This window comes from Vanessa tameamea, chromosome 25 (genome assembly GCF_037043105.1).
Source record: "Vanessa tameamea isolate UH-Manoa-2023 chromosome 25, ilVanTame1 primary haplotype, whole genome shotgun sequence".
Taxonomy (NCBI): Eukaryota; Metazoa; Arthropoda; class Insecta; order Lepidoptera; family Nymphalidae; genus Vanessa; species Vanessa tameamea.
This window is the reverse complement of record NC_087333.1, coordinates 6,138,303-6,166,219: the sequence shown is the minus strand read 5'-3', so window position 1 is coordinate 6,166,219 and position 27,917 is coordinate 6,138,303. Positions and strand designations below refer to the sequence as shown.

Genomic DNA, 27,917 nt, shown 5'->3' with positions numbered 1-27,917 from the left:
TAATTTCAATGAAATTCTGCCACATGTGTATCCATATTGGAGCAGTGTGGTGGAATAAACTCCAAAACCTTCTTCTCAAAGGAAGAGGAGACCTTAGCCCAGCAGTGGGATATATATAGGCTGTTACTATACTTAAATTTTTTATATGAGAGATATTTAGTATGTTTCAAATATGGTCAGGTAAATAGAAAAACTAACCTTGAGCAAACAAACCTTTAATTTCCTAAGGAAGATATATTTTTATTTACAGTCCGCTGAAACGGGAGTTTAACACGACCGGAATACGATATATATACCTACCAAATATTGATATGATATTTGTGAGATATCTATATATCATCATGATATTTTGGGATAAATATTGGATTACGCGTATTTCTGTTATCTTTAAAATAAACAGATTCAATCTTTAATGAACCTTGGAAGTTACCGTGTTTACTTTTTATCTAATAATAGAAGACCCTTTTTGACGCCTTATTAATTTAGTTAGGTCCACATCGCTGTTCGTTAGCCTTGAATTTATTTACGTCACTGATCTCGCTAAGATGGCTTTCATGATTTTTTATTTCCACTCTGTGGAACCAGCTTTCGCCGGCAGTTTTTCCGAACCGATACGACTTGGGAACCTTCAAGAAAAGAACGTACTCTTTCCTGAAAGGCCGGCAACGCACCTGCAAGCCCCCCGGTGTTACAGATGTCCATGGGCGGTGGTAGTCACTTTCCATCAGGTGAGCCTCCTGCTCGTTTGCCACCTCTAACATGAAACATGATAGTACATGTTTATGTTAAGGTAAATTCGCACCTTTACCTGACAATAACAAAGCTAAAAGTATGCGGAACATATTAGCAATCTGTGTAGATATGTGTGCACAGGAACCTGTTTTTTTATATACATCAATAAGTATATATTTAATTTCATAAAGCTCATCATCATTGTTTAACATGAAAATCAAGTATAAACGTTAAACAACAATGTTATAAATATTATATATTTTTTATTACATAAGAATTATTAACATAAAGAATATAAATTAGAAATCGTTAATGTATAAATCTTGACCGTGTGGAATTGTAGCAAGAATGCTTGCAGCATTTCCCCGTTGAATCGCAATTCCGATCATCTAGGCAAAACACGAACCAGTGGGGGCAATGGGCGAGGAGTTGTATTTTTAATGAATCTTTTTGCACTACTACTCCAAGGGCCAAATGTTTCAGCAGAAAATGGGACGAAATTATATTATATTAGGTTAAATTTACAAAAAATCAATCAGTTCTATACTGAGAAGACCTGGTGAAAGAAAATTCAGCGAGTTTTTTATCTAATTGTGTAATCATTTACAAATTTAAATATATTGAGGAAATAGTCAGCGGCGATATTTTCACTCACTGATTATATTATACCGATTTGCAGACATACGTTTCTTTGTCTGTATTTTTAGTTAATTTGACTGAACATCATCCGGTTGTTAAGCTCTGCATAGTCTCACAAAAGACTGACTATGAAAATTTTCGATTTCCCTTCAGCCATTAAAGTTGACTTTTCGAAAGTGTTGAATGAAATTGTATTACTTGCAACATTTTTTTTTTATGTTATCGGTAGGCGGACGAGCACATGGGCCACCTGATGGCCACCACCGCCCATAGACAATGACACTGTAAGAAATATTAACCATTCCTTACATCAGCAAATATTAAGATGTTATGTCCCTTATGCCTATAGCTACACTGGCTCACTCACCCTTCAAACCGGAATACAATAATACTGAGTACTGCTGTTTGGCAGTAGAATATCTGATTAGTGGATGGTACCTATCCAGACGGGCTTGCACAAAGCGCTGCCACCAAGTAAACAAAACATCAAAACGGCAACTTGAACCAAAAAGTTTTCATCAAAATCCTTTCTTATAGCTTGGCGATTACCCTGTCACGCCCACTTGTAAGATTACTCTGTTTATTTATGTAATAATGCGATGAAATTCGCCTGACCGATTTAGGTCAGAGCGGCCATTATGCATAATAACAACTACACAGGCCATATTACACTGGCTAAGTATACGTAAGAACACAGATGTAATCTCTATTCCGCGCTCTTGTAATCCGACGAAACGGCGATCCAACTCGACCGGAGAAATTTCAAGACAAATGGCGTCCGTTCTTCAATATATTTGTCTCAGTTGTTGTATTATTTACAGCCACGTTGGTCAAGCCACTGGAGCTTGATATGAGGCCACAGATCCAGAGTTTCTGGTTTCAAATCACAGATGTTAATCCTGGAGTCTGGAGTCGGGAAGTGTGCACATTCCTTAGAATACACGTAACGTCGTTGGTCCTGCGCCTCAACTCTACCGGTCGTTTCAAGTAGGAAACGAATCTTTCCGGTCTTGTCGGATTTACCATCGGATTATTGACGACCTCCGTGGTCGAGTAGTGTGTACACCGGTTTTCATGGGTACGCCACTCCGAGGTCCCGGGTTCGATTCCCGGCCGAGTCGATGTAGAAAAAGTTCATTAGTTTTCTATGTTGTCTTGGGTCTGGGTGTTTTGTGGTACCGTCGTTACTTCAGATTTTCAATAACTCGAGTGCTTTAGCTACTTACATTGGGATTAGAGTAATGTGACGTTGTCCAATATTTATTTATTTATTATTATGAGAGTGATGGAATAGACTGTTTGCATACACACACTCGTGCAATATAATATGTCCAGTGTATATGGTCTCCCTTGAGATTGGCCGGGCAACATCATCATATGTGTTGAAATGTGTATTGATGTAAAATGTTATTAGTTTTAGAACATTAGAAGTATATACTATAGTTGCCAATACTCGACTCACTCTTCTGGATTTCTCTCCTTATGACGTTTTAAAGGTTACTGCACCATTGCCTGAAACATGACCACAAACATGAATCATGTTTTAAATGAACATCTGTGACATGGGGAACACGCTGGATTACTTCAGCATATGTCCCGAGTACGTGACGAATTAATAACAACAAATTAAGATTAATCTTAAAAGTATATTGAGAGCGTTTACTGAATCGCAATGTTTGACTGAGTTAATAGAATTCAATATTATATTGGACGGTCGCCAACGGCTCTGCAAACTGTCCAATGCGCCACTAACAGATTTATTAAAACGTTATATGTGATTAACCTAGTTTTATATATTATATAACGATTAATTTGCTTTTAACTCTTTCGCTTCTGAGGTACACTCGCATTTGTTAAATATAATATTAACATGATTTCATACTGCCTTTTAACTAAGTTTAAAGTTAACGCGTGACTCGCCCTCACTTCGCACGGGTGCAATTTATTAAACCCTATAGCATTCAGAAATATGTGAAATACTACCAAAAAAAAAAATTATATTCATATATTAGTTTCGCAGATTATACTTTACATACAAACAAACATTTTACTCATTATAATATTAGTAGAGATATAGATATAGCTATATGCAAGCTAACAATGCAATTATTATTTTTAATTCTGTCTGTTTGTCAATTGCGAAAGCTACAGCCAGACCTACGAAATTACTAAATAAATTTATTTAGTAAAAATTACAACTATTAATAGTGTGGCCGATACTGGATGATTAAAACAAAAGGGACAGTTACACGAAAGTCGCGTGTTTCGGTGTCAACAGAACAAAATATACTGACCTGGTGCCTCGCGGGTTGAAATAAAATTGTGGTCTGAATTAATCTTACTATAGTAACTTGGTGCCTCATGCTTAAAGTTGTGCAATAATTTAATTAAGGCCTTAACTATTGTATATAAAAATAAGAATTAAAAAATATTTACTGTTTAAATCGTGACAGCGTAGAATGATGGCAAGAATGCTAAATGCTGATGAACTGATAATTAATTATCGTAAAGTTTACTCCAAGATACATATTTTGATATACAATATATGTATTCTATAATCATAAAATAGTATTTTATTTATTATTGCAACACAACCCACCTCATACTCTATGAGCTAACCTAACCCACACCGTTGGTCGCCTGGAAGAGAACGCCATGTATCGATAAGGTCGCCAAAATTGTACGCGTCTTTTATTAAGGCTGGATCTATTTTGTATTCATTTTTTTTTCTCTGTGTGGTATGCATTATAGAATAAAGTAAAGTACATTTTATCTTAATTATTCATATTATTCATCAAAATTAATAAAAACCTAAATCTTACGTATATATTTGATCTATACATAAAACAAATTTAATATGGGTAAAATCGTAGAGCTAAGCTAGTAATGAATAGTATATAATCATAATAATTATTTACATTGGCAAATCTAAAGGTATACACAAATTAAAAATACCCACTGCTCAAATCTTGATCGCGTGGAATGATGGCAAGAATACCAGTTAGCCCGTTGTATCGCGATTACGATTCTGACCTGAAAAATCAACCTCAGAAATTATGATTTTTACGTAACATATGCAGTAACAACTACACTGAATTTATTATTATTGACGACCTCCGTGGTCAAGTAGTGTGTACATCGGTTTCATGAGTACGCCACTCCGAGGTCCCGGGTTCGATTCGCGGCCGGATCGATGTAGAAAAAGTTCCTTAGATTTCTTTGTTGTCTTACGTCTGGTGTATTTGGTACCGTCGTTACTTCTGATTTTCCATAACACAAGTGCTTTCGGTACTTACATTGGGATCAGAGTAATGTATGTGATGTTGTCCAAAATTTATTATTTATTTTAACTAAATTATCATTATGTGCATTTTTATTTCGATTGTAAACTACCTTTATGCGTTTCGCCCACATGCATGTATGCGGGATTCTTCGGCGCCGACTGCGGAATACTCACTAAACCCGCGTAACCAACTCCGTTTCTTCGGGGAGTCACGTATTGCTCACCTTTACCTCCACTCCTTTCATAAACTGTCATTAATTTGCTTTGATTTTTAAGGCAGTCACAACATTAACGTTCAGAAACAATAAGATAAAACTACATTTAAATAATAAATATTTAAGTTTCAAATACTCATAATCAAGGATGTTAAGGAGCTCCGTAACCGAAACTATTGGACATCCGAAATAATAATCTATCCGAAACCATAACCGAATCCTATATAAAATAAAATTGTTTATTATATAAATATATATATTTTGATATTGTTAAACTTAAAGGTAGCTATCGTATTTTTTTAAGTCTATTTGTTTTTCTGTGATTATAACTACGCCAATAAAACCTTATAAATGAAGTCAAACTGGTTACCTTATAATTTTCTCTTTTTAAACAAAAACAAACAAATTCTTAATAATCTAATATTCGTCATTAAAACTATCCGGATAATCCGAAATAATTTTCTGTTACCATATCTGAATCCGGTAAAATATTATTGACAAATCCGTATCCATAGTCAGATCCGAAATGACACATCAATAACACCCTTGCCTATAACATATTACTTTATCGTAACTATCAATGTTTTTTTTTTGTTTCAGTACGCCGTTTGACATCTCAATCATCTTAAATAATTCAAAATGGACGTCGAAACGAACTAGTCACACTAATAAGTTTAGTGTGCAGCCATGTTCGTTTAGTCATTTAGTTCAATAAAAAGTAACTCATATGCACAGAGAGGCATCTTATGTATTTCGGGATTCTCTGAAGTTAAGACAGAAACTTCTACAAAGGACGACGACGTACTTTAAAGTCGTCGAATTCGTCAAAAAAGACGCGATACGATACTTCACCTACGATTACGAAATCCACCAAACTTAATATTAGATAATATATTATGAACATATTCATAGGTAACGATTATCACTCGAAGAACCTTGTCAAATTGAAAACGATTTGATTTATGTACAATTATTTTAATAATATATTGACAATAAATAAATATTATTAAGATTAATTTATTACACTCTTAAGTTTAGAAATCGTAAACGAATTCATAGAGTCGTGAAAAAGCTTTATTCGGGATAGTAAAAAAAAAATATATCTGTCACTGTCACAGTCGATTCCATTTTTAAATTGAAATGGCGGCAAAGGCGGAACCAATTGGGCCAAGAAATGGTCATGAATTGGCTCCATTAAACACGAGGGCAGATGGCTCTGAAAGGCCTCATGGAGTCACAATAGTACTTCAAGGATCGAGGAACTCCTTACAAAGAGATGCTCCAGAGGAAGATAGGGCTGCCTGGTCCGGGAAACTTCAGTTCTTTTTATCCATTATTGGTTATTCAGTAGGGTTGGGCAACATTTGGCGGTTTCCGTATCTGTGTCAACAAAATGGCGGAGGTGAGTAATTAATAACTTAAATTATTAAAATTATAATAATATGTTATATACAATTATATATTTTATTGAATTTATTTTATTATATTATACGGATTTTATAGAATATTAATTATTTTATTGAATAATATCAATATTAATTCAGAAAAGGATTTATAAAATATAATATAATGTCTCATCATTAAAAAAATATATATTGTTGGAAGAGAACAATATTCAGTATGAATTGAATACATAAAAATTGCAGTCTAAAATTAAACAGTACCAGCGCGAGGTAGCGCGCTATTGATTTTGATGCTACGGAGCTACGTCTACGCCGTAGTCTGTAGATCGTGCTACGACCTTTCGTGTTTGCCTTTTTAGATTACCTAGGGACCGTTAAATGTTCATTAAAACTTAAATCGTTTATAAAGCAATTTACTCAACTAATGACAGTTTTTTTAATTTATATTTCAACATTTAAGGCTTTAATTAGTAAGAATAGTCATGTGTGCATTCGTACATTATATGGCTTCGTACTTTAGAAATATTGGTCTTGGAATGTTAAGCCTGAAATTATTTTTATTTTTAACTTTTATTCTGATTTCTTTAAATGATTTTATTTAAACTTCGAACGTTATTTAATTCGATATTTATTTATCGTTCTATACGTACATATTTCAGAAAATAAAATCTAAGTAAACATATTATACAAAACCTACATATATATATTTTAATTATAATATTATCAAAATATTTCTAAGTATTAAGACAGCAAAGAAAAATTATATTTAAAAACATAGACTATAAAATTTTCGATTTTACGGTGTTTGAACAAACTAATTTTTCAAGATCGGTTTTTTATCTGTAGTGCGTGACGTGGCTTAATAAAACAAAAGCAAATCCACTTTGTTCGAAATATAAAACTGGAAAAACATTTAGTTTTTTAGAAATACATTAGGGTATTTTTATTAAGGCTTTGTTTTTTTATTCTACGTGTAAACAAGTTATTGTAGCTGGATATTATATTATCTTTATTTTTATAACTATTATATCTAATATTATATAATATTTGCTTAAATAGCAATACACAGCAAGTCTATCAGTTCGAATAGCACTCAAATCGATTTATAGTTAATACGTAAATACAGGACGTTTACGAAACAATTCAAATGGTTATTTTTTCATTTGTTTTGTTATGGAAAACTGTTAACTTACAAATTAATAAATTTGACGTTAAAATTCAATATAATTCGGTTTAGTGCTTATGACAGTGCTTATTGATAGAAGTAATTGAATGAGAAACATTAACGACTGCATCTGCCATGCTGCGTTGTCTATTGCTGTCAATAGACAATGATTAACCACGGGAGAAGTCCCGTGGTTAATCTTCAAATCCTTGCAAAACGAAGATGTAAATATCAAAACCTTCGAAATACATTCAAGCTAAATATTATCCAATTTAAATATGAATCGCGATGTATTGCGATATGCCAGGCCAATGCTTATATGCCATCGAAATCAAAATATCATCCGACCAAACTAATATGTCAGAAATGACTTCCCAAAATATTCACGTAACTTTGTCTAATCTCACGTATATCACAAAGCAAAGTGACGTTTCAATTACTTTAATGAATTAATATTTTTTTAGGAGCATTTCTCATCCCCTTCTTCATCATGTTAATACTGGAAGGCATCCCCCTGTTCCTTATTGAAATGGCGATTGGTCAAAAAATGCGCCTCGGCTCCCTTGGAGTCTGGAACACCATACACCCCTGGTTGGGCGGGATCGGGATAGCCAGCTGCGTTGTCACGCTGTTCGTTGCTTTGTACTACAACGTCATCATCACCTGGGTCTTCTTCTATCTCTTCAACAGTATTCGGGTAAGTTATCATTTATAAATTAATCAATCGTCATCTTGAACTAAATATTCTTTAACATAAATTAAATCTTAGTCATATTAAGCCATATGTATATAGATAGATATTTCAGATAGGTAATTTTAAGTTAGAATAAATCATCAATTAAATATTTTACTGTAATTATTTACTTGTAATAAAGTATAAACTGATTTTAAATTTTTCAATTATCGAGATGCACATTCCTATTAATATTAGTGACGTGTTCTTGGATTGATAACGTTTCCATAATCCCTCGTAAGAGTTCTTTCACCGTTACAGTCTCGTCCGTTATTTCATATGACTTCATTTACATAATTAAATATATCATAAATAATATTACTTTATTCGCCTTTTAGCTAAAACCTTTATAATTTATTTTAAACGATTTAACTTACATCTCAGCTTTAATAAATTGAAACGGAACGAAATGAATAAATCTTATGGACATTTTTTCTTCACTTAATGTGGTTACGAAATTGATTACAAAATACTTCGGTTTAATTTATCAGTTTCTATAATTATATTTTACAGAAGTTCTACTACGAAAAAGAACTCCCGTACAAATAATAATACAATTCATTGGTGATATTTATTTGCCTGTAATATATGCCCTTAATAATATTTTCTAATAAACAGTTAAGTATGTCACCATTATAAATTTATTTTGCTTATCACCTGGTGTCGTGAAATTTCTATCTTCAGCTTAGCGCAGACCAGCTTCCTTGGGCACACTGTCCTCAAGACAATGGAACAGCTGAAGCCGAGTGTACTAAGGCCTCAGCCACTGTCTACTATTGGTACAGGGAGGCCTTGGACGCGTCTCCGAGTATTGAAGAACCTGGCGCTCCTCGTTGGTGGATTGTCCTTTATCTGCTTCTGGCTTGGATTATCGTCTTCTTCATTGTTATGAAGGGTATCCAGAGTAGTGGTAAGGTAAGATTGTTTTTTAATTAATAATATAAAATTAATATATTTTTTATGAGAATAATAATAACAACTCAAATTATTAAAGCTAAGTGTATTTTCCATCGGAAACATTATTCAGAAACCTACCAAATTTTACCTTGAATTGTTTTTTGGTAACCTGCTTGCCCATACCCTGATTTTAGCCTTTTTATGATGACAAAAAATGTATTTAATGTATCAGCTATAAGATTCCATAAGATTCCTCATTTGTTGTCCAGTTTTTAGAGTCAACCTGTTATTGATTTATGTAAACTGTCATTAAACAATACTATAAAGCTAAGCCAAAATGAAGAATATTTATTTTGAGAAAAACTATCTACTCATAAATAGAAGCCTAACGACCGACTTTCCAAACAAACTTTCATTCTAAGTTTCACCCCTTTAGGTGATGAATTCAAAAAAATAATATATATCTTCAACCTATTAACATAAGACAAAATACCGATTTCCATATTTCAAAAATGAGCAATGACGATTTTCCATATAAACTTTCATCCCCTACTTAACTCCCTCAAGACAAGAATATAAAAAAAAACCTCTATTAGTTCTCTACGTGTAGTACCGGCTTAGGCTGTGCGTTGTACTCGTATGTTAGTCAGTTATTTTAAAATTTTTAAGTAAATATTTAAAGGCGTATATTACGACGGCGAGTTTAAGTTATAAGAAGAGGAACTCCAATTACAAATTCAAGATACTTTGATTTGTTCAATATTATATAAGATATTTTATTAAATCATTTCAGAAATAATAACTTCTCGAAACTCTTGCCATCAAATCAGATGAATACTTATAATTTAACAACTTACTGAAATTTAGATTGTGAATCTGCCTGTCAATAAAAAGTAGGTACATTAAAGTAACGTTAATCTAAATTATGAAAAGATAAACCAAAGCACAGACAATACGCCCGTAGAGATAATATTTGGAAAAGAAATTAGATTACACCAAATTTTTTACTTGACATTTGTTAGATAACAATTACTAGTACATGCTTTTAGGACAGGGTATTAGATTGTATAATGAAAGGCCGCAGAATATTTTACATTTGCCTGTACCAAAATATAATTAAAAAAAAAAAAATAAGAAATGTACTGTACATATTTATATAAGTATACATAGAAGATAGAAAAGCTTGGTATTAATATTCGTCAAAGGTCATACAAGATACATAAATATAATTGTATATGATTATTACATGTAATATGTTTCCTGTATATGTGTAATAGTACTGAATAGCTACTGAATTTCTTGCCGATTTTTTTCGGTGGAATCTGTTGATTCCACTACTCCGGAATGTTTTCCGGAGGTAGCTTGATTTTAATCAAAAATGCTTGTAAGAGCCTACTTGAATACAGTATATTTTGATTTTGATTGTTATTAAGAAACAAATTGAATCGATAATTGGTTGGCAAGGCACTTGCGGTTAAGTTCAATCGAAGTCTTATTCAATATTTGTATAAGCCGCTACTGCCCATTCGAATTGAAGGAGTAGTTAAACAAACCTTAGATTAACATATTCCATACGACTTCACATTCACAAAAGGTTCTTGAATAATTTGTATGTATCTAGTTATGATATATTACTATTCCACTCGTCTTAGTTTAATTTAATATTAGTTTCAAAGTTCTGATCAACATTCAAAACGCAATTTTTCAAGCCAATAATGAATACTATAGTTTATCAAAGATTTTGACCAACAACATCGCGTCAAAACGACAAAGTTTATCCTTTGATTGGAATAGGCTTGTAGGGTATGTAGGATTTGCTAATGGCAGACTGGCAAATGGGTCATCTTAGGAGTAAGTGGTCATTAAGGCCCATAGGATTGGCGCTGTCCACGCAACTCTGAGAACTGAGAAGTCTCTCAAGCCTTTATAAACAATGGCTCATTATCCGTTCGAAACGGAACACAAAAATGTTAAGTGATGCTGCTTAGCGGTCATACACTACCACCAAAGACCTACCGTGACATGAAATACATATTTTTTTATTATAATTTTTTTTTATGATAATGGTGGACGGACAAGTGGGCCACCTGAAGATAAGTAGTCACCATCGCCCATAGACAATAGCGCTGTAAGAAATATTAACAATTCCTTACATTGCCCATGCGCCGCCAACTTTATATCTCAGATCTCTTGCCTATCACTCACCCTTCGAACCAGAACACAAAAATTAAGTACTGCTGCTTGGCGGTAGAATATCTGATGAGTGGGTAACCTACCGAGATGGACATGCACAAAGCACCAAGGAATCATAACATTATTATAAGTAACTTCAATTACTGAATTCAATTGTTTCTTTCAGGTCGTATACTTTACGTCTTTGTTTCCATACGTCGTATTGACTATTTTCTTCGTCCGCGGCATAACGCTACCAGGGTCAGCTGATGGTATCATTCACATGTATAAGCCGAAGGTATTTTAATCTACTGACCTTCCCATTTTATCCTGCTTAATAAATCTTCTAACATGTATATTTTTTTTCACAGCTCCATAAATTGCTAGACCCAACTGTATGGCTTGATGCGGCTACTCAAGTCTTTTATTCATTTGGTCTAGCTTTTGGATCTCTCATCGCCTTCGGTTCCTACAACACCCCTAACAACAATTGCGTTAGGGATGTGTTGCTTGTGTCCGTATGTAACGCTCTGACCGCAATCTACGCTTCTGTTGTCATCTTCAGCATCCTCGGCTTCAAAGCTTACACGATGGTCGAAAAGTGCATTACCAAGTAAGTGATTATCTAAAAACGTATGCAATTCCGAATGTTCGTTCGAAATCTATTTCTTTGCGGACAGACATTTATTTTGCTTATGAATATCGATAAAAAATATGAAAAGAGTTGTGTTTTAATTGGAACGTAATAAGAGACACAATGAAATAAATTAACAAAGTTTGAGACTTATTAAATGACTAGAAACAAAAATTTTACAAATTAAGGACACCAAAAACACGGGCAACATTTCTGTGGGATACATATTTAACAATAAAAGAAGTATGCTATTCGTCTATGTTATTAGAATATTAGCAAAGACATGTTCTTATTTCAAACTCAAAATAAGCATTTAAATTAAAGCCTTTATCGATGCCTACACTGTGAGAGCTGATTAATATACGAGCTAAATGGCCAGTTAGCCAAGATTTAACCTTAGTCACTAGCTTTTGAAGTGTTGACTTGATGAGTTTTAAAATAAGGTAATGACGTAATATATCGGACCTTGGCATATAGTCGCAGGTTAAGGTCATACTTCCCTCGGATACTAATTTAGCAGTATATTAAACGGCAAAATAAAATTATTAGTAAATTTCAGAATATTGCATTGTATTTTTTTTTAAAAGACTACCCTAAACTCTAGTCATTTTGTTTCCTTTATATAAATCTATGAAACACGTTTTTTTTTAATTAGAAAATATTTTTACCACACTTATATAAATATAAGATTGTCGCGCACAATGTTCGCTAAGTAAGCTAAATGGACGCCAAGCTTAATGAAGCAATTCCATTTACTTTACTGCTCGTAAAGTTGTTGTTACGAAGGACTTTGACCGTTAGAGCTCCATGTTGATTCAACGCTCGGATATCGCTACCGATCAAAACAAAATGTAACTTTGAAAAAATAAGTAGACTACAAGTTTAAAGTTGAAATAAAACGTGACGTATGTTGCACAGAATAGAAATGGCATTCTTGAATTTTACTCTACAAAGTTAAGACTTAACAAATGAAATAATATCAAATTATTTTATTCAAAACTAGTTATCGGACGCGACTTCGCTCGCATTTTAGATCTTTTCCGTCAGGTGCTTATGAGAAGCTTATGTCCGTCAGTGGCACGGCCGTGAAAGAGCAACAGAGAGATAGACAGAGACAGGGTTACAATCTAATTTGTAATATTTATATAGCTAAGAGCATTATACTTCCTTATTGATTGTCAAATCAAACAATACCCTGACCTGATAAGAACCAGTGAAAGAAACTCAGCTGGTTTTTTTTTGTGATTTTACATACGTATATTCAAAATCACAAAGAAATCACCATGAAGTGATCGATTCATTTCCAAGGTGTACTAACAACCACGAACTCGACTGAAATACGATATTAATTCGTACAGGCGAACACTGTAATAAATCAAATTACACTGATATCCTTCGGTAAAGAAAATTCATTTGTTATAATCAAATTACATTCTCGGGAATAATCTACGCAATCGTAGTATTCACCCCACGTGACATTGGCCTTAATTGGCACAAGTAAATGGCATTTTAAATAACCTAGATATAAACAGACAGGCCTTTGACAACGTTGACGAGCAGGTCTTAAATATAGACGATGAAACCGACCAGTATCCGTCAGAATCAGAGACTATATTATTTACTATTAATGCAAAATGCAATTATGATTTTTCTTAACATATCATTCGTGAAGGTTAATACCAAAGCACCTGCCTGGATAATTCCAGGCAGGTGTTTTGGGTACCATTTACTCACATATCATTCTGACTGGCAAGTGACCAACCTATATGATGGTAAATGATCACCACCGTCCATAACCATTGGCGTTGTAAGAAATATAAACTATTCATCTATCATGATATAATTTAGGAACCTTTAAGAGACTACTCATTTCTTAAAGTACAGACATACAACGCACCTGCAAACCTTCCGGTGATGCAGATGTCCACTGGTAGTCACATTCCATCAGGTGGACCTGCTCGTTAAACATCTATGCTATGAGAAATAAATAAATAAATATTGGACAACATCACATACATTACTCTGATTCCAATGTAAGTAGCTAAAGCACTTGTGTTATGGAAATCAGAAGTAACGACGGTACCATAAACACCCAGACCCAAGACAACATAGAAAAGTAATGAACTTTTTCTACATTCCCGGAACCGGATCTCGGAGTGGTGTACCCATGAAAACCGGTGTACATACGACCACATTCCATACTCGACCACGTAGGTCGTCAGAAATCTATGAGTTAATGTCTTAACCTATTTTTTTTTAATAATTCATCACGCGCCCAGCGTTCGAGGAAATTTGCACGTGAAATATATATTTTTAAAAAGTACTAACATTTTTCTCAAAAGGAGGAGAGTAGTTGACAGACTCATATTTGTACAGAAGAACAGACAACACTTACATAATAATGCATATACGTTGGTCTGTATTATTTACTGCCTTTATTCATTCATTGTTATTTATTATGCAAAAAGTCAAGATAAGGGCGCCCCTGAATGCTTTTAAATTACTGTATGTCCCGTGGTTCGATGATGTATTGTGTGCGTGGACAATAAAGCTTAGGAATTAAAATGCAATAGAATAACATGTCTCCAAAGAGATCTGTTCCAGAAATTCTAGAAAATGTTTAGTTTTCATATACAATTCGTCCATTGTTCATAAAGTAGGGCGCCAATTCTACAAAGAAATGTCACTTTATCGCAATTAAATCGAAACGTAATCATTGTTGTTTAGCTGATTTCCTATTGTACACAAACGATCTAATTGCGGTTCGATCGAAGATCGAAGTTGGTTCGAAATAGAATCGCTAACGTATGATTACCGTTATAAGTCAGTAGAATTGGTTAGTAGAGTTAGTAAAAAAAAGTCAAGTTTCTATCGGGTTTTCTAAGGTTTTGAGTCTTTTTTCTCCAAACCAGTAGATTTTTTTTTGACATACTGTTAATAAGTAAGTATAATTATTCAAATTAGTATTCGTTCCATCGTCGAAATTCGACCATAATCACAACGCATATGAATTTCCATCTTTGGAACAATTCTTTTTGAACTCCTAATTCAAAATTTTATTTATTGACATCACTTAAGTAAAACAAAAATAGAAAATAATAAAAATAAAAAACATGGTAAATATGCCGTTTTAAATACTTGTAGTAATAAAAATAACCATGTTAATTTAAAAACTTATAAAAAAAGAAAAGTTTAACAAACGCATTATAATACGTCACTAAACTGTTTTATCCTTATTTATCTGTAGCCTATTTATCTGAAGAATCTTAGATTATATAGATATCTATAGAGAGTGTCACACTGAAATAGAACTAAAACAAGCTTGCCAAATTTATTATTTTGATGTGCGTGATAGCTACGCTTGACACTCGCCAAACGTCATAACACTTTACTAGTGTGCGTGTACTTAAAACAAATAGTGGGCAACAGTTTTTTAATCAAAGCGTATAATATTACTAAATGATTCCGTCAAGTTTGATCAATAATGGTAACAATAATTGTTATTTAAAAGAAATCGTAAATGATTATTATTTATTCTGGTACAAGTTTCCGATTCTGAGAACATGCAGTTTGAACTGCTATGTATATTAAATGAAATTTGGAACATGAATTTTATACTAACACTGAAACGGTTCTTGTGACCTAGTTTTGAAATAATTTATTTATGGCTTCGTAGACTGTGACTTCCTTATAAAGCTGCATATTTAGAGGCCTTTGATTAAATCAAAATGAAAATCTTTATTCAATGTCTTCTACATACGTTGCTTGCTTATTAATGATAAAAAATCTACAACCAGTGCCTACTGAGATTCTGCATGAATTATCTTCGTATCTTACTCGTAAAATGTTGACAAGTAACTTTCGGTGATACGCCATTTTGATGCGTGTGTCGTATACTCTCTATGGTGATTATAGTCAATATCGAATATTAAATTCCAACATTTACACTTTTTCTGCGGTGAGTTTCAAGTTTTTTTCTTTCGGAATAATTGTACTTTTCGAAAAATAACTCGAAATTGAAAAGAACTGGAGAAAGAAATCGTTCTCTTCGACGGTTTTCAATCTTTTTCAATACTTGTGTGATATTTTTATTTGAAATGGCTGGGACCTTCGTTCTCAAGGTGTGCCATCAATTAAATAGTCTCACATTTTGTAATATATCTCTCATATATAGAACACACATTTCTTAACGATTATTTTAAGATCAAATCCCGGGTTGGCCTAACAAGAGTTATTTTTTTATGTCAAATAATTATTAATAGAAACACACAAAGCCATTGGTCCTGCGCCTGAACACTCTTTGGTCGCGTCTGATTGCCGTCCAATCGAATGATGAGCTTGACCATGGTTTGAACCAAACTAGCCCATAGACCAACAAGTAAGGCACAAATATGGTTAGACTGATTTGATAAATATGGTTGAACCTGGATTGTGTCAAATAGTGAATATTTTGTGCTATATTAGAACACTAAAATTCCATTTAGCAAATACAATTTAGAATATTTTATTTCCAACAAGTTTTTCCTTTATTGTATTTCCAAGTATTTTCATGGAATGTGTCATAGTTTTTCTGGTACTAAAGTTTACTAATTATTATTAAACACTTATATGAAATGACATAGCGGAAATATATCTAAAATAAATATATACAAATAAAAATTTATAAATATCTGTCTGTATGAGAGCAGTATTTCCTCGTTGAATTGCAAATAATTAATCAGCTCTGTCTTCAGAGGAGACAATGAGACGGGATGTTTTTTCCATAAGAAACATTTTTGCACTATAACTCCAAGGGGTTTCAATACAAACGGCAATTATTCGTAGATATAGTTTGAAATTATTGACAAATTTTGTTGCCGCTACTGGTTGATTGATTTTATTACGTAGATTTTAATGAAGTACAAATTTAATAAGGAATAAAGTGATAAAATATTATTTCGGTACAGAAACCTTATCGAATAGGTTATTGAGATAAATATTTTGTAAATCCCTTTCGGTCTACGTTCGACTTTTGTCGCTTATTACGTTTCATTTTCGCGATAGACCTAAAACCTTTTCGAGCCGCCCTGCATCTTCTGTTATAATTTAAAAAACTTCTCATTTATTAGTAGATATAAATAAAACCTTTATTACAAGCTTTTACTTTTGGGAAATATCTAGCGTTGGGGGCGAGACCTTTTTACTAAAATACTTTAGTATATTAAATGTTATTTAAACATAGCATCCAAATTTAAATATCATGTATTTTATTAATATTTTTTTATTCTACTGCAATTGAATCAACATTATCAGTTTCATTAAACTAATGTCAAAACAAAATGGCGCTCATAAAATATTCGCTTTCGTGACGAGGATTGGTCGCTGATATTAATAATAAATATCAATTTACGAGTAAAGACAATGAATTCCTTGTGACATATATATGGAAACCCGATATCGTTCTAAATATAGAATATAATATTTCATGCAACGATGCCCCTGAACATTCGGTCAAGTAGCCGGCGGGTTAATTGGCCGGAGTAAACACATTCATGACGATTGAACCCTAATTATTGATGCTGATTGCTCATAAACATTGTGATTATTGGTGTATGTTTATATTGTAACATTGTCACTTATTAAAGTAATAATGATTAAAATAAACTTGACCTTGAGAACTTAAATTATAATTTTTATTGACCACCACGTTGGTCTTATAAATATATAAGGCCACAAGTCCTGAGATCAAACCCCAGGTCGGACTAATTAAAACGCTTTGGCCGAAATCGATCAGGATGACGTCATCGATTATAATTAAACTTTCGTGAGTTGTTCTGCGTTTGCAACGATGGCCGTAGCTCAAAAAATAAGATTATAAGTATCTTTGCCCTTCAATATAAATGTTTTACGCAGATCTTAGTCACACGGTGATGATCAGTCAAACTTATACAAAAATATACGTACTCTTAAATGATAAATTATTTTTCAGGGAAATAAAGGTACTGGCTATGCACCATATCGGTGGTTTTATGTTGAATTCGACGCAAGAATACTATGAGGAGCAGTATCCGAATCTCCCTAACAACGTCACTTCCGCACTGAACCTTACCGGATGTGCCATGAGCAAGCAACTGGATGAGGTAACTTGCAATCTCTTAAATGGTCTTATGATTCGGTGAACGTATTTCGTCGATATTTGTCAAGACGTAGCTTATGGTTCGGTAATTGGAACACGTGAACCTTAACCAAACATTACGGGTTCATACCAAAAGCACTTGATTAATGTTTTTTATTTAATAATTCTACCACTCGGCGGTGAAGAAAAATATTTGGAGGAATCGTAGGTTTGTCGCATGAAGTTCGGTGATTGGAGAAGCTTGGTGGAGTAATACCTTTCTTAAAGGCCGGCAACGCATCTGCTAGCCCTCTGGTGTTGCAGATGTCCATGTGCGGTGGTAGTCACTTTCCATCAAGTGAGCCTCCTGTCGGTTTGTCTCTACAAAATAAAATAAAAATTTTAGCTCCAACCATCTCCTCGAGAAGAGTGGAAGCGGTGGAACATTAATTTGCTGTTACTCTTCCCATTTTCTAATTGTATTTGAACATAACTGAGTATTTTATTAATGTCACAATGTCCACTGACCAAATTATTTTTATATTTTTCAGGCAGCAGAAGGCACAGGTCTTGCCTTTATCGTATTCACGCAAGCTATTCTAAAATTGACTCCAGCTCCTTTCTGGTCCATCATCTTCTTCCTTATGTTGCTCTCCCTGGGTCTCGGCAGTCAGATCGGTATTATGGAGGGCATGCTCTGCACCATATTTGACATTGATTTCTTCAAAAGATTCAGCAAGCCCGTTATTACTGGTGAGAATAATTTTGAAGTTAATATTTAGGTTTTTTTTTATTATGACTTCGTTGTAGACCATACGGTCTATGAAAACATTGATCATATGATCGTTATTGGAAATGGCAGCAGTGATATATTTCTCAATGTAATAACTTTACCAAAAACACAAGAGCCAAAAACATAATGGAATCAAAAGAATAAAGGATCGTCGTTTAATAATTTATATTTTTAATGCATATTGTGTAAGGCGATGTATGGTGAGACTACCTGTAAATACTAGAACAGTTGCTAAGATAATTTTGAAATGGATTTTTTTTTGTTGTGATACGGTGACGACTGTTGTTTGTCCTACTGAAAATAAAACAAAATACAGTAATTATTGCTTATATAGAAATAAAGAAAGAAATATTTTTTATTTAGAACACGACACAATTATAAAAAGTATAAAAAATGGAAAAAAGTAATCGTGCCCTAAACAGCTACCATTCAGCTTTCAAGTTGGGTACCAAAAGCCCAACGCTGATCTTCAATGGTACCCTACGTAGTATAAGAAAATTCGTATTGGAAGTTTTAAGACGGAATGTTTAAAATCAATTGTTAGGTATCAATACTATTGAAGATCTAGTAAATTGTATAATTGATTTAATTAAAGCGAACAATGAAAAATTATATCAAAAAGATAAGGACTAAGTAACAACAAATATATATATGAATAGTTACTTATGAACTAATTTATTATACTTACTACTGTATCCATATAATAATTTTCATCTCAGGTTTCGTCTGTACCATATGCTTCTTCGTGGGCCTCATCTTCACGACTGGCGCGGGCGAGTACTGGCTGAAGATGTTCGACTCGTTCGCTGGTACCATCGGCCTCGTCGTGATCGCTCTGCTCGAAATGATCGCCGTCATCTACATCTACGGACATGAAAAGTATAAACATTTCACTATCCTCATTTAGTTCAAAAACTAAAGGCCTTGATTATATATGTTTTTTGGGGGTGATATGTTGAACAATGTTGTGGATTATTCTTTAAAATATCAAATAACTGGTGACTGAAAGGGAGAAATCTTTTATCAGAGAGTCTGTAGAACTTTTTTCAATTGGATCAGATTTGCTTCTCTACTCATAAGTTATAAATTATTTTCAACCTTACAATTGCAAGTGCAGAGCAAGGGATTGTTTGTAGGCGGAAAAGCGATCCACCAGCTCTATAATTGCAGGCAGACTTCCCGTAATAGTGTTTCACATCCTTTTGTCGTTTAGCACCATCTCTTTAAACTGGAGTAAATCCATCAGAAAACATGCTGATAAGTTTTGCGGGTTCTTCTTACGTCTGAAGTATCTGTGAACCAGTGATACATTTTTCACAGTCACTGCAAGGAACCTTGGAACAATAAAAGCTTCTGTCGTTGTATAGATCGAAGGAAAATATGAATGATGGATTGATATCAATCTTTATCTAAAAATGTAATACATTTCAGATTCTCTAATGATATCTACGAAATGACCGGCTATCGTCCTGGACTGTACTGGCAGATCACCTGGCGCTACGTTGGACCTTTCATCGTTTCCTGCATCCTGCTATCTTCGCTTATCTTTATGCTGCTCAATCCGCCGACTTATGGAGCTTGGAATGCAGCAGAGGTCAGATTTTAATTCCAATAATTCATACGCTGTATATCAAAATGAAAGTTCAGTGGTATTTTTACCACAAATCATAAGACGTATAACAGCGTATCATTTAAAAAATATAGGTATCAAATATTATTATTCTTTCGATAAGTAAAATAGCTCTATTTTTTTTTTTTTTAATTGTGTAATTATTTATATCAACGATAATTTGGATTCACGTAATATAAGAGTAAACCGCAGACTTTTCCAATTCATTACCCTCTCTAAGAAAAGCGTAATTACGCTATGGTTTACGGGTCGAATACGATGTAAAAAGTGGCAAGTTCGATTCAGAATCCTCGGCCTATGTCGTCCCCACTCATAACACAAGCTTAGGGCGTAATTGGAAGGGTAAATAAGAATATTAGTAAGATATTATAATTGGACATTACTAATATTTCAAAAAAAAACAATCCTCCTTATAAGTTGAGGCGACCGTAGCACAGCAACGGGCAGAGTTAGCTAGCTGTTACTTTAATTTATACAAATCGAAGATATTTTATAAGTAAAAGTCTCTTCCATTTTGTATATATTTAAATAAGATATATAACTATCGTTAACAGGGTCGAGTGGAAAAAACTCCATACCCATCATGGGTTCTCGGCATCGCAGTAGCCATGATTCTGGCAGGTGTCCTCCCTATACCTGTGGTGCTTCTGCTGAGAAGATTCCAATGCCTCGCCCTGGACGTGGACATCCACCAGGGCTCTATCAGGAGGATCGAAACCACCGTTTCCACCAAAGAGATGATGAGCGATCAGGATGTAAGTATTGTTCCATAATTTTGTCCATAGGAATTTAGTAATTACCAATATAATAAGTAATTTTAAATTCAAATTTCAATAAAATATTTAAGACAAATTTAAAGCAATGTTTAAACGAATATACCATGAAGTCGTAACCATCTTGAATCATTGTTTAACTTAAGCTTTATTTATGAGATTCAAAAAAACAAAACATTGCAAAAATTGTTGACGACGAATTTTTTAATATAATTTATATATTATTCATTCATTCTAACTCATTCTGTGTCCGCTAAAATGTAATATAGTATTTAATGACAACTTGTTTGAGCTAATTACTGTCGCTATAACGCTAACATGTAAATATTATCTGTATTTTTTCCATTTCCTGATACTTCATTGATTACTATGTGATTTTGTTTGTGAAACGTTTGCTTAAAATGACCTTGCAAAGATGGTCCTTCGAGCCGGATTTTAACTGTGTTGTTTTTATTCATTTCAATTTATCGGTATTATTAATTGCAGCTAAAGTGACGTCATTCGCATGTTTATTTGTCATTATCGGTTTTTATGGACATTGATCTTATAAATTTATAACTTATTTGACTGTAACTAACGGATATGATTAAATATTTTCTCATATTTTCCTTAGTGATAAATTATGATCGTAGTGAATTATAAAATAAATCAAAACACTTTAAATAAAAACAAATGAGTTAAAAAATATGACAAGATATTATTATAAATTATCATTAAGCTCTTTTAGAAGTGAGACAGTATCAAAATATTATATTAGCTTTTCTTGCGAGGTTATTTTATGCGATAAGTAAGTGTAAAATAACTTTTATATACTTAACAATATCACATAGTATCACATAGTATATACTATTCCGATGAATCTCGTACAATATGTAAACAAAATTTATAAAAGATTGTCTAATAAAAAAAATACATGTGTCGTGGGACACACGATTGGAACGAAGTACGATAAAGGTATTATGCATTAAATAACAGACATAACTAAATAAATTAACAAGGCTCAAACATAATTAAATCACAACTAATAAAAAAAAATACTAAACAGCGAATTAAATCAATGACAGAAAATAAATTAAATTGATGATATACAAAATCGATATACTAGAAAGGGTCAGAGACGAGGAGAAAGAGTGGGAAAGGTTAGGTAGGTATTGAAAAAGCGTTTCACCCCCCCCCCCCCAGGCAGGGGGGGCAATCGCTTTTTCATTACGTGACAATTTATACCGGTCCACTCTACTGTAAAAAGGGTAAAAGAACTTCGTTCCAAGTACAACAAATTTAAATTTATAATATTAAAAAGTATTCGATTACGTCACGTTATCTAACATTGACGACTAAAAAATAATGTAAACAATAGTTTATTTTTAAACGAACAATCTGTTCGACATTGACACTGAGACTTAATGGCGGAGCACTTAGCGAATGCGATATCGCTACGCGACACGCTAAGCGTAGCGTGTGCATCGTATTTTTTTAATAAGAAAACAAACTGCTGAAAATTTCAATAATATAAAACGCATACTGCAATATTTGCCAAATTGTAGAAACAACAATGTAATCAAACATACCTTTTAAACATCGTCGTGTTCGAAGTAAAAATTGAAAACAAAAATATCAAATCTTAAAAAAGCGGCACCTTAATGTCACCACGTATACGAATACGTTGAAATTTTTACATTGAAATTCCTCTCGTTGTTAATTGTCAATGTTATTATGTAATGTAAAAATCGATAATCAGCCGACTTCAATAATACTTATATTTACATACAAAAATAATGTACCTAGTTTTATATGTTATAAAATAATCATTTAGCACTTAAAATACTTTAAAGGTTATATTAGAAAAGCGAAAATTTATATAATAACGTATATAAAAATTTATATAATACATTTTTATAATAAATGTCTCGTTGCTTTAGAAACTAGTTTATAAGTGGGTAAATCAATCAAAAGTTGTTGAGGTTTCTGTTAGGACAGTTTTAGTAGAGCTCTAAGTTTAGAAATTAGCGATATTTACATTCCTGTGCTTCGAAAGCACATAAAGAATGCCGTCCTATCGGTTTGTAAGTGTGACGGAAAAGATAATGTGCTTGTTTTTACGCACACACTGGAGCACTATAATCTCCTGCACAGTTCAGCCAAGCTGATCGATCATGGCGGTTTCAATATCTAATAGTCAAATAAATATAAAGTATACGTTACACGTTGAATAATATTATATGAAAATAATTAGCCAAACACCGAAATAAAAACGCACTGTGGTTTCTGCATGATGCGCGTTCAAAAAAAAACAGTGAACGTTTTATTAATATACATTAAGAACCTTCAAACTTTACAATTAAATATATTGTTGTTTTGTTTACATATTGTACTTATTCCTATCAAATATCAATGGGGTTTTATCACAAGACACGTCGAATACACTCGAAAAATCTATTACGTATTAAAGTGAGTATCTCCTATATCAGTATTAATATATTAAGAAATATATTTCTAACGATGATCTCGTTTATATTAAGACTAGTTGCCCCGCGTGGTTTCGGCCTTAAACGTAAATTCTCCGCCTCAGTCGTAGTGGCATGTTACGAGTAGTTGTCACGGCTTTACTTAGTCGTCGGGTGTTAAGTATAAAGTAACCTATGTGCTTGGAGTTCAAACTTGTATCAAATGAAAATCGTATCAAATTTCATCAAATTGGGTTTAGTGATCTGAAAAATATTTTTTTTCGAATCGGTCTGGTACATATTTGGATTAGTGAGCTCAAATAAACTATATAGATTATAGAACACAATCGGCTCCAGTGTTAGACTTTGAGATTTTGCTCAAACCCGATCACTAGTAACTTTAATTTGCGCTTAATGTATTTTAGAATTTTATGTTGTGGGAAATCCTCGAGCCTGCATGTTTCGCATAGAATTATACCAAATGTAAACATATCCAATCTCTCGTGTGACTGAAATGATAGACCTAATTAAATATACAAACGATTTGAATAAACATAAATAGACGTTAGACTACTTAGGAAGTCGTTTGTCCTGACTACCAACGCACGACGAAAACTGAGTCTAGAAAACTAATAAATAGGCTTATTTATTTTGTAACGTAAGTATTCGCTAAGAAAGGAAAATTCGTCTTTAAAGGAAGGAAAAAACAGGGGTAACTTTGTATGACTACCATACGAAGTCTGGGCGGCCAGCAGTAGAATACTCCTCACACTACAAGACTTATGTGGGCGGACAGGTTACGTTCGAGGTTAAATCTTCTCAAAGTAGCGCTATGACAAATTGATAGCTTCTCTAAGTTATTTTATTAATACGTGTCCAGTGATAAAACGTCATTGTGGAATAGATATTTGTTTCTGTGACTAACGCGGTGATGGGGGTAGGTTATATCGCCGGAGAGCGCACCGCCAGCTCAGCTGCTGCCAGACGCGGCCGCCAAGTTCACCATCGGCGACTTCGATGTAAGATCTGTTGCTTTGTTGTTGGTTTGTTGAGGAATTCAGGGATATGTCTATGAACTTGGCTGGGTCTAAGGATATTGTATTCATTGATTTAAAAAAAAAACTTATCTCGTTGATTCGAAATAAATAAAAGTAACTTTTTCATTCATAATAAAAATATATATTAAATAAATAAGTCATATAAATTTTTAAAACACTTTTAAATGAACTTAAAAGATTTTAAGCAATTTTGAAATGAGAGTTCAATGTTCTGTGTGCGTGTACTTTCTGTATATACAATTTTGTATGTAGGGTGTGGACAGCAGTGACGAGAGACCGACCAGACTTCCCACCAGCATCGTGCGACGTCCCAAGAAATAAATGTGTGTTTATTGTATTTTGGCTTCTTAGTATTTAATGGAAATAGCGGGAATGGATGTATTTGTTTTTATAATTATTAACACAACTTTTTCACGCAGGACAGATCTTGGTTGTTTTCAGTTTTTGGTAAATTCTGACTTTTTTCTTCAACTACTAACTTTTTGGTTGCTGTTCTATTATACTTAGTAATATTTTATGTCATTTAAAGTTGAAATTTTCTGCTATTTTTTGCTATTTACTGCTAATTTGTATGTTGATGTTGTGTCGCTTTGAAACTATATCTCATATTACGCATATAATTATTAGTATTTTATAATAATATATCTTAAATAATTAAGATTCCATTATATGTATCGTTTATCTGACAAAATTAATTTACAGTCATCAGATTCAGAGCAAACTCCACGCACGACCGATCGCTTCGAAGATTCTAGCAGTAGTGACGAGGAAATTCTAAATGCAAAATATTCAACCGGAACTGGTATACGGTTAGCCATGAAACCGATCAATTATAATCCCAATACATTTAAGATGGACGTCGTTGACTGATTGATTTAATTTAAATAGTATATAAGTAAACGTTTTTAGTGTTAAATCACTTTATATTTATTAAAATATTTTTTTTTATATATATGTTTAATTCTAAGTAATTACAAAATATTATGTAATTTAATATTATATTTTCAATTCTATATTTAAAATTGATAATAATTTTAGGCTCTATCCGGTAATGAGAACGATTACGTCTTAATTTAAAACTTATATAATAAATCGATTACAACTAGATTACGAAAAATACGTCACAAATAACATTTTTTTTTATCAAATTCGTATTTGAATTTCGAACTTGTACGCAACATCTATCGAGCGCAGTTCTAATATTTTGTGTTACAGTAATATTTCCAGTTCGACTAAATTTCATTTGACGAAAATTTTCATATTAACTCATTTAAAACAATACTTTTAAGTTTGTTTTTCTAATAGAAAATTAATTGTCTCTTTGTTGAAGAATGTTTTTTTTTTAAATTAATGTCTTTATTGAAAATTAAAATTACTTTAAATTTAAATATATAAAATAGATCCCTTTTAACAAAAATGTCTACACTTTCGATGACGCTGATAAAAGCTGTTACTTATAAAACTAATGGTGCGCCTAAAATTGATTTACATATAAAATGATTTTATTAGATAAATTTTAATGTAAACTTTCATTTTCATTAAAACTGTAAAATGGCAACACAATTCTCAGACATTTTTTTTTTATGGAACGTTTAAAACAGTTATAACAAAACTAATCATATAATTAAAAAAATAACTCAATTTTTTCAAATGTAAGAATTACTATATTAAATATTGAGATTTTAGGTTTAGACATAGCTTATTAGAAGCATTATGATGTTTTACTATAAATCGTTATCAAAAAGGTTAGGTCTGGTATAACCGGCGTTTCACTGTAAAATAGATTTCGGCACATAGATATAACTATTTCGATTTAAATAAAAGGTTTTGTATTTTTTTTTTCAACGTATCTTGTGGTAATTTGTCATACCTGTTATTGATTGTAGTTCTACTGATCATTATAATACAGTACTCGATTAAAAATTCTTATTAGTATTTTTAATAAAATATTTAAAGGAAAATTTAATTACCGGTACTATAGATTTTTTTTTCTAATATCGTTAGGCAGTTTACAAATAACAAGTATCTTCAAAAATAAAAAAAATAAAAAATTGACATACAAGGTTGGTATTGATATTTTTAAGAGATATCAAACAAATCAAATAACTATAATTTACGTTCGAATATAATTTTAAAAGCTTGATATAACTAATAGGATTTATAAAGAAAGAAAATAGTGTATTAAAGATTTGACAGTTCCGTCATTTGTTCAATTGGATTTAAATAATATGTTTTATTATGGGCTGAAACCGCAGAACTAAAGACATAAAAAAAGAAAAAAAAAAACATGTTTGAAGTGCTGTTGTCACTAATAGGTTATAAGAAATTAAAAACTGTTTCGCAGCATGCTAGTCATAGTCGTTTAGGTAATATAGTATAGATTAAAAATGACCCAACTGTAACTGAATACAGACTAATAAAATAATAGCAAACTTTTGACTTAAAAAAAAAAATTACTCACTTAATAAGTTTATTATGTTTAGTATAAAAATATACTTTTTTGAAAGTTACTGACAATTTACGATATTCTTTTTAAATAAATTATTAACTTTAGTAATTAATTTTAATATATTTTTAAAGAAAATATTATAGAAAAAAGTATGTACCTCGATGAACTAAAATTTTAAGAAATGGTTATAACATCTTGACGCGTCCAACGCTAACTGACACCATCAGGGTACCTCGGAAATAGAAAAATTTAAATATCTTTGAACTCGTTGATAATATCGTCGTAGACTTGTGCTTAAAATTTAGAATAAAAGACGAAATCGTGAAATAAAAAAGCCTTGATATTAGTGTAAATAATATTTTTATCAACTAAATAATGTATCAATTATTTTTACGTTTTAAAATGTCACAGATCAATACAAACTAATTGTATCCATAAACTTTACATTCAACTTGTTGAATAATTATGATATAGTCTTCCTGCTTATTTGGATTCAAATTTAAATAACATTCATGAAATACAAATTACCGTTTTTTATATTTTTCATATCGATAAACAGATTTCTCGATATTCAGCTTTCGTTATCGATATTTTTTATTTAATAATATGTTATGGCATATTCAATAACGATGTCAAAAATGTAGAAGCGGTACAATAAAACAAAATTCGGTGAAGTTACCGATTTTTTTAACAATATTTATTTATATATATATATATACAGGGTTATTGGTAATTCGACGTATTCCCGTTAGGAGGTGATAGGGGTGACTATTTGCGATAATTTTAACCCCCATATGCATAAT

At 32.4% G+C, this 27,917-nt stretch overlaps 2 protein-coding genes across 4 annotated transcripts in view; one reads left to right on the top strand and one right to left on the bottom strand.

Annotated features, from left to right (window-relative positions):
• LOC113391499 (RNA-binding protein pno1) overlaps nt 1-27,917 on the bottom strand; it is a 269,552-nt gene that overhangs the window by 60,379 nt on the left and 181,256 nt on the right. The window lies entirely within an intron of this gene.
• Nucleotides 5,948-27,065, top strand: LOC113391505 (uncharacterized protein). Of its 3 annotated transcripts, XM_026627493.2 has the most exons (13): nt 5,948-6,271; nt 7,902-8,134; nt 8,855-9,085; nt 11,427-11,537; nt 11,611-11,852; nt 17,842-17,992; nt 18,519-18,720; nt 19,480-19,639; nt 20,192-20,354; nt 20,945-21,145; nt 24,549-24,626; nt 24,918-24,988; nt 25,368-25,613. In XM_026627493.2, the coding sequence occupies exons 1-12, from the start codon at nt 6,010-6,012 to the stop codon at nt 24,984-24,986; spliced, it is 2,103 nt and encodes a 700-aa protein (XP_026483278.1). In that variant the 5' UTR covers nt 5,948-6,009; the 3' UTR covers nt 24,987-24,988; nt 25,368-25,613. The 3 variants fall into 3 exon arrangements, with proteins under 3 accessions (XP_026483278.1, XP_026483279.1, XP_026483277.1); XM_026627494.2 differs by lacking the exon at nt 24,549-24,626; XM_026627492.2 differs by lacking the exons at nt 24,549-24,626; nt 24,918-24,988 and having other exon boundaries at nt 25,368-27,065.